Below are 12,079 nucleotides of genomic sequence, written 5' to 3' on the forward strand. Positions count from 1 at the left end.
GTTTGGCGGGTAGTTGTGGAGTACTCCGTCCGTCCTTAAAAAAAAAAGCAAACCCTGAGTTTTCGTACCAACGTTTGACTATCCGTCTTATATGAAATTTTTTTATAATTAGTATTTAAGTAAATTTCACATTGCACCATATATTTTGACCAAAGTTTCACAATGGGCAAGGACCAAACCAACCTTTTCACTTAACACCACATATTTTTGCACTAGTTGGCACTTTGGACTAGGGTTGAGCACATTAATAGAAGTTGTTAGAGAAAAGCTAGTTCAAACAATCATTTTTAGTTCCATGGTATTAAGATAAATATCTTTAGAAAGAAATAGCAAATCACAAAACAACTTTTTTCAGCACATCACACTAAAATAATGATGTCAATATGTTTAAAAGTGGCACAAAATGATCTATACATAGGGGCAAATGAATAAAAATAAAACAGAAAATAGTTAATTACCACTCACACTAAAAAGAAGGAAGAAAACATAAAATGTTTTGCCTTTTATAATTATCCATGTGTAAATCATATGAAGTTTTCTCACATTCCCTTGCTATGCTCACCCCTAGTCCAAACTGAAAACTTATGTAAAGATGTATGGTGTTAAGTGAAAACATTGATTTAACCCTAGCCCATTATGAAATCTTGGTCAAAATTTGTTGCCCCATGTGAAATTTACTCTTCGTATTTTCATTGTTGTTAGATGATAAAACATGATTAATAATTTATGCGTGACTTATCTTTTTAATTTTTTTCATAATTTTTTCAAATAAGATAGACGGTTAAACGTTGGACATAGAAATCAGGGTTTGTTTTTTTTTTTACGGAGGGAGCACGTACATAGTAATTCACAGATAAAGAAAGTACTATTACTGCTGTAATAATAAGATGGATGAGCGATTAACTGAAACATTAAATTAATTGGTGGTCATTGGAGGGCCCGCCGAACATCGGCCCATTCGGTACAATGTAGTTTTGATTAATCATATCGATCCTTGTTCCGAACATGGTACTAAATTCCAAGGTAGGTAGCTAAGATTAGATTAGATATGTGTGTGGTAGCTAGGTAAGTGTGTAGAACAGCTAGCTAGCTAGCTTGTTGCTGCGATGAGAAATAGGAGTATGCATGTAGAGATGGATCGGAAGAATTAATTGATGGTAATTAAGTCGGCAGCATGTATGACTGACTGACTAGCTTGCATTGTGTGGAGGTCGGCACGTAAAGAACAAAATAACCTGGTAAACGTATAATAAGATATGACATGCATGACGGAACTAGCAACCTACTAGCTAGCTTAGTGTACTCTCTGTACTGTATATCATCGTCTTTTCTGTTCCGTGCAAGCGCTGTTGCCTGCCTGTAGCTAGCTTTTATATCGTTGGTTCGATCGTTTAACATACATTCGATGAGTGTCCGGCACGAGCAGTGGATCGAGAGAGCAGAGCGAACGAGATATACAAGGGAAGAAGAAGAAGAAGAAGAAGAAGAGATCGATCGATCGATCGATGGCGGTGGCGGCGAGAGTAGTGGAGGAGGATCCAGATGTCGTAGAGATGATGAAGAGGAGGGATGATGAGGAGGAGGAGGTGGTGGATGAGGCGTGGGACTACAAGGGAAGGGGTGCCATCCGGGGGTCGACGGGCGGGTGGCGGAGCGCGGCGATGATCCTGTGCGTGGAGCTCAACGAGCGGCTCACCACCCTCGGCGTCGCCGTCAACCTGGTGACCTACCTCACCGGGACTATGCACCTCGGCAGCGCCGCCTCCGCCAACGCCGTCACCAACTTCCTCGGCACCTCCTTCATGCTCTGCCTCCTCGGCGGCTTCCTCGCCGACACCTACCTCGGCCGCTACCTCACCATCGCCATCTTCACCGCCGTCCAAGCGGCAGTACGTTGTTACGGCGTCTCCTCTCCTCTCTGTCCACATATATATCATCATGTTGTATTCATGCATGTTAATTAGCTAATACTTGCAGGGCATGGCCGTCCTGACCATCTCCACGGCGGCGCCAGGGCTCCGTCCGCCACCGTGCAGTAGCGGCGGGAGCGGCTGTGCGGCAGCCAACGGGACGCAGCTGGGAGTGCTGTACCTGGGCCTCTACATGACTGCGCTGGGCACCGGCGGCCTCAAGTCCAGCGTGTCCGGGTTCGGGTCGGACCAGTTCGACGAGTCCGACGGCGGCGAGAGGGGCAGCATGGCGCGCTTCTTCAGCTGGTTCTTCTTCTTCATCAGCATGGGGTCGCTGCTGGCGGTGACGGCGCTGGTGTACGTGCAGGACAAGGTAGGGCGGCGGTGGGGATACGGCATCTGCGTGGTGGCCATACTCACCGGCCTCCTCTTCTTCCTCGCCGGCACCACCACCTACCGCTTCAAGAAGCTGCTCGGGAGCCCCCTCACTCAGATCGCCGCCGTCACTGCCGCCGCCTGGACTAACCGCAACCTGCCACTGCCGTCCGACCCATCCATGCTCAACCACGACGACTCGGCCCACACCACCGCAAAGCCCAACCAAAAGCTGCCCCACTCCAAACAATTCAGGTACGTCAAGGAATTTCCGATTCTCTTCTACTCCGGTACGGTACGAATTGAAATATGAAATGGGGGCCATTTTTTTGTATCAAAAAAAATCATAAATGTAACGTATTTAATTCAATATATACTGTATTTTTCATACATATATAGGAAAATATTTGTTAAAGAAAGGGTAAAGGTTGTACGACGTATTTAAGCACACTGGACTGACCTCATGCATGTATTGGGATAAAATGTACCTTTTTTCCTTTCAATTCTGTATAGTACTTATTAACGAAGTGGATTAGAATTTGGAGCCCAAAAATTATGGCTTTGTAGTGCGGCTGGCCGCCTTGCCCTGTTGCCCATGCTAGGTACGCATGCACAGCCATAATTAATTAGTTTTGGACACTACTGATTGACATTCTGCTTCATCCTCCCTCTTAACTGGAGTAATTTGTCAATCTCTCGGATTAGTAGCAACTTACACGGAAGAAAATAAATTTGATCTTGCTTGTGTGTAGAGTAATTTATCACATATTAATATATTTTATTAAATTTTTTTCATAACTATTTAGGTGATGGCATGCAAATAACGAGAAAATATTTAGAATAGTTTCCCCACTAGCTAGTACTAGTTAAATCTAATATAGTAGTGCCGGTGTGTCCATCCATTGATGTATTCGAAATGCATGCATATACTATACATGGGAAAGCTATTTTATCTCTCGAGAGGATATCCTCTCGTTGTTAAAGTCAAACTACTTTAAATTTGATTAAGTTTATAGACAAATATAATAATATTTATAATATCAGATTAGTTTTATTAAATCAATAATTGAACATATTTTCATAATAATTTGTCTTGGGTTAAAAATGTTATATTTTTTTTACAAACTTAGTCAAATTTAAAACAGTTTGACTTTGATCAAAGTTAAATGGAGGTAGTATATGTCTAACAATCCCTATTGAATTGGATGGATAATTTGTTTGAAGAAAAGAGAGTAATATTGGGGCGGGCGTGCAGGTTCCTGGACCATGCGGCGATCGTGGAGACGACGACGGCAGAGGCGAAGAAGAGGAAGAGGTGGGCGGCGTGCTGCACGGTGACGGAGGTGGAGGAGGTGAAGCAGCTGGTGCGGATGCTGCCGACGTGGGCCACCACCATCCTCTTCTGGACGGTGTACGCCCAGATGACCACCTTCTCCGTCTCCCAAGCCGCCGTCATGGACCGCCGCCTCTCCACCAGCTTCGTCATCCCCGCCGGCTCCCTCACCGTCTTCTTCGTCGCCGCCATCCTCCTCACCGTCCCTCTCTACGACCGCCTCCTCGCCCCGCTCGTCCGCCGCCTCACCGCCAACCCGCGGTACGACCTCTCCCCGCTCCACCGCATCTTCGTCGGCCTCCTCCTCGCCGCCCTCGCCATGGTCGCCGCCGCGCTCACCGAGCGCGCGCGCCGCGACGCCGCCGTGACGCTGTCGGTGTTCTACCTCCTGCCGCAGTTCCTCCTGGTGGGCGCCGGCGAGGCCTTCACCTACATCGGGCAGCTGGACTTCTTCCTGCGCGAGTGCCCCAAGGGGATGAAGACCATGAGCACGGGCCTGTTCCTGAGCACGCTCTCGCTGGGCTTCTTCTTCAGCACGGCGCTGGTCACCGTGGTGCACAAGGTCACGGCGGAGTCCCGGCGGCCATGGCTCGCCGACAACCTGGACGAGGGAAGGCTGGACAACTTCTACTGGCTGCTGGGTGGGATCAGCGTGGTGAACCTAGCGGTGTTCGTGGCAGCAGCAGCCAGGGGGTACGTCTACAGGGAGAAGCGCCTCGCCGACGCCGGAATAATACATATATAATCAGCGCTAGCTCTGTCGACGACCTCCTCATCCCCGCATGATATCTACTCTACTACCATCGATTCGTGATAAATATAATGGCAAATAGTATAATTAAGCTTACAAAAAGTGAGGAAACCAATATATAATCATCGATGTAACCGGCAGCTAGCCTAGCTTATAAGTACTATATACGCACGCATCCAGGTAATTAGCAGCTTTGTACTATAATTAACTTGTCAAGCTGTGCGTGTGTTTCATCTTGAACAACTTTAGAGCCATGTTTCAACAGATGCTATGCTAACTGTGTATCTTGCATCCATTTTTTTCTGGCTGGCCAGCAGCTGCAGGCAGGAAACGCATATTGGGCCGACTTTCCTAGCTAGGCCGATTAATTGGACCGGCCGGCAGCGAGCGAGCGATCCAATTATTTGGGAATAAGTCCACTTGCCGTTCCTCGTTTATACATCAAGTTTAATTTTGACATATCTAAACCGTAATACCATAAATCTTCAACCCCCCACATCTAGCCAAAACCGTTCAACTAAGGTTCCATGCCAGACTGTCAGTAGGAAGGGCTGGTTTTGTTGACTGGCAACCTAGTTAGCAAAAGAAAATTTAAAAAAACATGAGACCCACATGTAAGTAGACTTCACCTAAAAACGGTTGTCTGTCTATGGAACGCAAATGCTGGAACGCCGACCTCCTCGATGATGCTGATGGCGAACAGCATGGCACCATCAGTGACGAGACATGCAGGCCCATCCCAAAGGGCACGCAACCTGCGCGCTCACGCAGGGCCCTCATCTTCTACTCCATCTTCGCCATCATGTGGGAGAGGTGAATTCTGCTTACATATGGGTCCTATGTTTTTTCAAAATTTTTGTTTTTGCTGACTAAGATGCCACATCGGCGAAACCAACCCTCATACTGTAATCGAACCTGAGTTGAACGGTTATGGCAAGATAAGGGGTGAAGATTTCTGGTATTATAGTTTAGGTGGGTGTCAATTAAATAACGACGTAAAGACGAAGGATGTCTAGTGGACTTATTCCAATTAATTAAGCATGTTCTCTCTTGCGTCCTTGTGCGCCTCATCCAAAACTTTTGTAGCAAAAGGCCACGGCTTACAGCCCTCCTCCATTTAAGGCATGTTTGGATTGATGCCAATTTATGCCCTACCAATATTTTGTTAATTTCACTAGTAATTGTTGGTATTTATTGAAGCAAAAATTTTTCAATATTGCTACAACTAATTATCACAAAATTTGTAAAACATATAAATATGCTTTAATAATCGCTAATAATGACAAATAATCATAAAAAACGCCAACAAAGTTTGAAAAAAAAAAACATTATTCATGAAGCAATCGTGTATTACCAATTCTCTGGGCGTAATTGATGAAAACCTGCATGGCTACTGTTTTTCTTATCCACATCACACTTTTCAGATGAAGCCAGAATCAAGCCTAGTATGTGGCCCTGAATAAAGGATTTATTTGAGACATTATAAAAACTATAGCATTCTTAGAAAGCCACAGAGAACCCAACAAAGGCTAATTAAACGCCCTACTAATACTTGTCTTTCAATATAGCTCACATTCGTTCAATAAGCTAATTCCAAACATATGGGCAACACTATTTGGTGGAACAACTAAACCAAAAGGAACATGGACCGATCTTTAAAAAAAAAAAGGAAATTGCTATGCATATAACCTAATTGTCTCACTCACGTACGACTAAATTTAATCAACAGCTGCAAACATTGTATTGCATATATGAGCATCTTCTTCTTTGATTGATCTATGATTATAAATGGCTAGTTGTACATGATCGAGTTGTACAATTAGGTTGTATGTGTAGCATTAATAAAAAAAAGCATAGCGATATTGGAAGGAGAGAAAATCCAAGAAATGCCATTGACAAACACTCAAATCCAAGAAATACCATCGACGAATGCAAGTTCCATGAAATGCCATCGTACAAGCGATTTTGTCCCAGAAATGTTATCACTGTTAGGGTTCCGTTAGCAACGTAACCTTCCGTTAAGTTCTATAGGATGAACAATGTATTTAATGGCGTGGAATGGACGGAACCCTAACGGTGATGGCATTTCTGAGACAAAATCACATGTACAATGGCATTTTATGGAACTTGCATTTATCGATGGCATTTGTTGGATTAGGGTGTTTGTCAATGGCATTTCTTGAATTTTCTCAAGGAAGAAAAAGGAGATGAGTTGTTTCATTGTGCATAAAAAAAAAACTACTATGTCAGTTTATTAGCATCCAAATTCTTCCTAGCTAAATTGTCTAATTTGGTTAGAACAACTTTACGTAATTAAATGCCACATGAAAAATTTAACTTAATCTTAAATGGTATCTTAATTTATTATTTTTAAATATATCATTAGTCTACATATATACCTGTTGTACAATCATAGCTCTGTAAATTGAATGGAGGGGAAAATTTGGCCGTGTTCTGATGGTGTGTGTGATTAAGCTAATCAATCGATATATATGGACTATTACAGGTCAATTGTATAGTTGATTAAGCTACCTAATTGATGTGGACCATATACTGTGGACAAATGATTAAGCTACGTACTACTATAAGCTGTATATATAGGAGTAGTATATATCTTATATATATTGATGATTGATCGATTGGTTGGTTGATTATATCCTGGGAATGGAAGCTGCGCGCACCATGTTTATCGATGGCACAAATGTGGCGCATGCATATATACGGCCGTGGCCATTATTAATTAGTTTATGCTGCGTTGTATGTATATACTGTATTATCGTTGTCATCAGCTATAGAGCGAGAGCAATGGGCAAATAGTTAATCAATTAAAGAAGATATATGATCCCCCTGATTGGGCAACTGGAACTGGGCTATAAATAGGAGCGAAAACACCCCCGAGGAAATGCATCCCGGCCGATCGAGCTAGCAAATATCAAAAAGCAGCTCCAGCTTCTTCTGATCGATCGATCGAGCTGAGCTATAGGCAGTAGCTGCTAATTAAGCTAATTAATTGCTAAGCAGTAGTAGAGCTAGCTAATTAATTAAGATGGCCGGCAAGAAGGTGCAGGTTTGTGCGCTGTTCCTTGCCCTCAATGTGCTCTTCACCATGCAGATGGGTGCAGTAGTGCAGGCATGCGAGCCCTACTGCCCCACACCGACGCCGCCGGTGACGCCGCCTCCGTCGCCGCCGTCGGGTGGAGGGAATAAGTGCCCGATCGACGCGCTGAAGCTGAGCGTGTGCGCCAACGTGCTCAACCTGCTGAAGCTGAAGATCGGCGTGCCGGAGAGCGAGCAGTGCTGCCCGTTGCTGGGTGGCCTCGTCGACCTCGACGCCGCCGTCTGCCTCTGCACCGCCATCAAGGCCAACATCCTCGGCATCAATCTCAACATCCCCGTCGATCTCTCTCTCCTTCTCAACTACTGCCACAAGACCTGCCCCTCCGACTTCACCTGCCCTCTCTAAATTAATCGATCCTCCGATCCCTTAATTACCATACCATTACACCATGCATCAATATCCATATATATATAAACCCTTTCGCACGTACTTATACTATGTTTTGTCATACATATATATGTGTCGAACGATCGATCTATCACTGATATGATATGATTGATCCATCAGCCTGATCTCTGTATCTTGTTATTTGTATACCGTCAAATAAAAGTTTCTTCCACTTGTGTTAATAATTAGCTACTCTCATCTCATGAACCCTATATATAACTAGTTTAATTTGCTGTCAATTGAACATGATGATCGATGATGCACTGCACATACATATATATCGACGATGCGCCAATGCATCAACGTACGAATCAATATGATTTAGGGACTGCTTGTGACTGAAAATTCCATTCTAAATCATGTAAATTTTGGGAGAAATTTCATGGTCCTTAAAAAAATATCTCAAGGTACGTAAATTCAACACTAATTTTTTTGTATTTCGAGTTACTTAGTATCTAGAGATACCAAATTTTATACTAAAAATGTGATACCTCCCAATACTTTTCAAAGATGATAAAATTACCCAAATTTTAAACCGCGCCACTTAAAACTAACTCCTCCTCCCTCCTCCCTCACTCCCAATTCAACACGTACCGCCGCCACCGATTCCCCCGCCTCTCCTACAAAGTCAATAAGTCATGTCGCCCAGTAAAATGCATGCTCCTACTAACACTTATCATTTTGAGTTTACATCCCATTCCAACAAGCCAATTTCTAAACATTAGTACTATTTGATAAAACTAAACTGAAAGTAAAAGTAACATGGACCGATCTTCAAAGATATTTAACATATATCATGATATTCAAACAAAACGATGAATTGCTTCATTCTGCACAAAAGGACTACACTATTTACTACCATCCAACTCCTCTAGCTAAACTGTTGGTTAGAACAACACCTTTATGTAAACCGTAAGTGGCGTCTTCAATTATCATAATATTTTATCAGAGCATCGCCAATAGCATAACTCAACTCTTCCCAATCCTAAACTTAGGGGATTTTAGTTGAAAAAACCGCTCCAACAGATCGATCACCTAGTCATCTACTCAAGAATTGGAGTACTTGCTCCCAATCAATTGCCTGCCAGGGGAGGGGGAGGGAGAGGCAATCGCGCGACGCGGGATGATGGGACGAATAACATTTTTTATTGGTAGTTTGGGGTGGCCCATACTTTTTGTTTAGGGAGTCATGCTTTATGCTATCTGTTGGAGGGAGACATAATTTTAAATTCTAAATGCTCCTTAGAGGATCCTGAAATGAGATTTCGGGCCAGGATTAGAAATTAATGAAAGCGTTTGGCATGTTCTTATTAGTCTCTATGTACCTATTGGTCATCAGAATTATGTTTATTGATTGGACGGAAAATTTCCCATTTTAATCGATAAATATATGGACTATTGAAGGTCAATAAATAGTTGATCAAGCTGCTAATCAATTGATATCAACTATATTATGGAAAATTGATTAAGTCGAAGTGAATTGCACGAGTAGTCCCTAAACTTATGATATTGTGTAATCTATAGCTAGGTTCCTAAACTTTTAAAATGCAGATCTAGCTAGGCTCCGGAACTTGCCCTAGCGCGCGTCGGATGACCAATGGAATGGTGTTGCCTCACCATGAGGATCCCAAAACCACTGGCCTTTGGCCTGCCTCATCTCTCTCATTTACCGTGCTGGCCTACTATCAGCCTTGGTTAACAGAGAAAAACTGATTGGTCACCCTTTTAATTTCTTGAGATAAATGATTAAAAAGGGAGAGAGATGAGAGAGAAGAGGCAGTGTCATATTGGTTCCACATGGGATTTCAGAGGGTAGATCGATATACTATTGATATAATTGATGGATTGACTGGTAAACCTTAGGTAGCAAACTGCATCATGTCGATCATTCCATTGCGCGAAGAATGTCGTCCCTGACACGATGGCCATCAGTTTAGGTTATTGTACGTTAGACTAGTTGGCATCAGCTCAGCTAGCTAGCCACGATAGCAATGGGGCGGGCGAGAATGTATAAATATTAATAATGAATTAAAAATAAAATAAAACTGCATGCAAGCGATGGATAGCCACAATATATATATAGGGCTTGGGCACCTGGAGCAGCCTATAAATAGCAGCCCAAACACCCCCCGAGGAAACCATCCCAAGCTAGCTAGCTAGCAGCAGCAAAATATACTATATCATCATCAATTAATTAAGCTAGTACAATTAAGAAGTAGCTAAGTAGTCCAATACGATGGGCGGCGGCAAGAATAAGGTGCAGGTTTGTGCGGTGTTCGTCGTTGCTCTGAATATGGTCATCTCCATGCAGATGGGTGCAGTGCAGGCATGCGAGCCCTACTGCCCCACCCCGACGCCGCCGGTGACGCCGCCTCCGTCGCCGCCGTCGGGTGGAGGGAATAAGTGTCCGATCGACGCGCTGAAGCTGGGCGTGTGCGCCAACGTGCTCAACCTGCTCAAGCTCAAGGTGGGGGTGCCGGCGAGCGAGGAGTGCTGCCCGCTGCTGGGGGGGCTCGTCGACCTCGACGCCGCCGTCTGCCTCTGCACCGCCATCAAGGCCAACGTCCTCGGCATCAACATCAACGTCCCCGTCGACCTCGTCCTCCTCCTCAACTACTGCCACAAGACCTGCCCTTCCGACTTCTCCTGCCCACTCATCTGATTCTTAATCTTCATTACCACCACAACCCTAGCTACCTAATTAAGGCTTAAGCTTTGCATGGCTTAGTCTGTGTGTTGCAGTTGTGTCATACATATATACTTATCTCGATCTATCAGTGTGATTATTGATGATCAGATCGATCATCTATATATGTATCTTGTTATTTTAATGCGTACTGTCAAATAAAAGTTTCCTCCAGTGTACGTACGTACTACTTGTGCTATCTATCTATCTATCTATCTATCTGCTCATTAACAAATTAAGCCAGTTTGCGCTGTGAATTATGTATTGAATGTGATGATCGACCGATGGATCAAAACGCGCCAATTAGTATATGCATCGTCAACGAACAAATTAATACGATTCTTCACCGCGCCTTGTCAATTACTCCTACATTACATTCTACTATTTATTAATTTCTTCAATTCGCGACGTGTATGTACACACTCCTGTGTGATCTGTACATGCATGCACGTTTTACGTAAAAAACAGGCAGGGACCAGCCAGCAGAGGTCGACACACTGCTTAGCCTATATGCATGTTGGGCCATGCATATTACTAGCTACCAAACAATTTCATATATTCTTTTTAGCATTCTTCCAAAAAAAACAATTAATTCTTAACAGACGCATGCAGAACTGAAACAGAGAGACGACCAATGCATATTCCTTTACTCTGAAACGCTGTTGCAATTAACGCATTCAACGAACACATATGTATGCACATACGATATACTTCATCTTTACTGTAGTAGCAATATACTACACATCTGTTCCAAATTACTCCCTCCATCCTATTTTAAGTGCAACCATAAGTTTTCGCGCCCAACTTTGATCGTCCATGTTATTTGAAAATCAACTCACTACGACTGAAATAAACAATGCCACGATCATCAAGCCTAAGTTAGTTAAAACAGTTCTTCTTAATTAAGCTCTGTGCATGGTCTGTCATACGACCGAGAGCTCTTAATTAAAAATCACTATTATATATAGTCAGCTACTTATGATTAACCTCAACAACGTACGGCGATATTAATTAATTAATATATGAGTTTCAGTTACTTATCGATTATTTGACTCTCTGTGCGGTACTTTACCATATAATGTACGTACATGACCAGTATTATACATGTAAAATCGATCAAACGCTAGCTTAGCTACTCACCGAGATTACTCCGAGATATATATTGACCGATCACTGAAAAACAAATAGTCGTACATCGTCGTTCGAATATCGGGACAGAACCGGAGAAAACACGCATGGATGGATAGAGATTGAAGCTGTTTGAGTATGTACAGATGGAACTAATGGCTAGCTAAGCTAGCTACTAGTGCCGACATACAGAAGAAGACCTGATAGGACTGTCCAAAACTCTGAACAATCGTCGGTCATCAACCATACAAAAAATGACAAAAGTATTACTATACATCATGGCATCGAACAAGTTTAATTAACCCAGCACGATTACTAGCTATGATATATATATAGCGCCATCCATATCATCTAGATATATACTATGTGTGTGTATTTATATATGTATAGA

At 43.1% G+C, this 12,079-nt stretch overlaps 3 protein-coding genes across 3 annotated transcripts; all 3 read left to right on the top strand.

The window, feature by feature from the left end:
* The first annotated feature begins 1,417 nt into the window (after positions 1 to 1,417).
* Positions 1,418 to 4,653, top strand: LOC127767652 (protein NRT1/ PTR FAMILY 6.3-like). The gene is made up of 3 exons (XM_052293056.1): positions 1,418 to 1,889; positions 1,978 to 2,540; positions 3,541 to 4,653. Exons 1-3 carry the CDS (start codon positions 1,506 to 1,508, stop codon positions 4,361 to 4,363), a joined length of 1,770 nt encoding a protein of 589 aa, XP_052149016.1. The 5' UTR covers positions 1,418 to 1,505; the 3' UTR covers positions 4,364 to 4,653.
* Positions 4,654 to 7,266: 2,613 nt separating this feature from the next.
* LOC127767654 (cortical cell-delineating protein-like) lies at positions 7,267 to 8,059 on the top strand. The gene has a single exon (XM_052293058.1). The coding sequence runs from the start codon at positions 7,416 to 7,418 to the stop codon at positions 7,830 to 7,832; it is 417 nt and encodes a 138-aa protein (XP_052149018.1). The 5' UTR covers positions 7,267 to 7,415; the 3' UTR covers positions 7,833 to 8,059.
* Positions 8,060 to 10,103: 2,044 nt separating this feature from the next.
* LOC127767653 (cortical cell-delineating protein-like) lies at positions 10,104 to 10,743 on the top strand. The gene has a single exon (XM_052293057.1). The coding sequence runs from the start codon at positions 10,111 to 10,113 to the stop codon at positions 10,534 to 10,536; it is 426 nt and encodes a 141-aa protein (XP_052149017.1). The 5' UTR covers positions 10,104 to 10,110; the 3' UTR covers positions 10,537 to 10,743.
* Positions 10,744 to 12,079: the final 1,336 nt, after the last annotated feature.

This window comes from Oryza glaberrima, chromosome 3, assembly GCF_000147395.1.
Source record: "Oryza glaberrima chromosome 3, OglaRS2, whole genome shotgun sequence".
NCBI classification, from domain to species: Eukaryota; Viridiplantae; Streptophyta; class Magnoliopsida; order Poales; family Poaceae; genus Oryza; species Oryza glaberrima.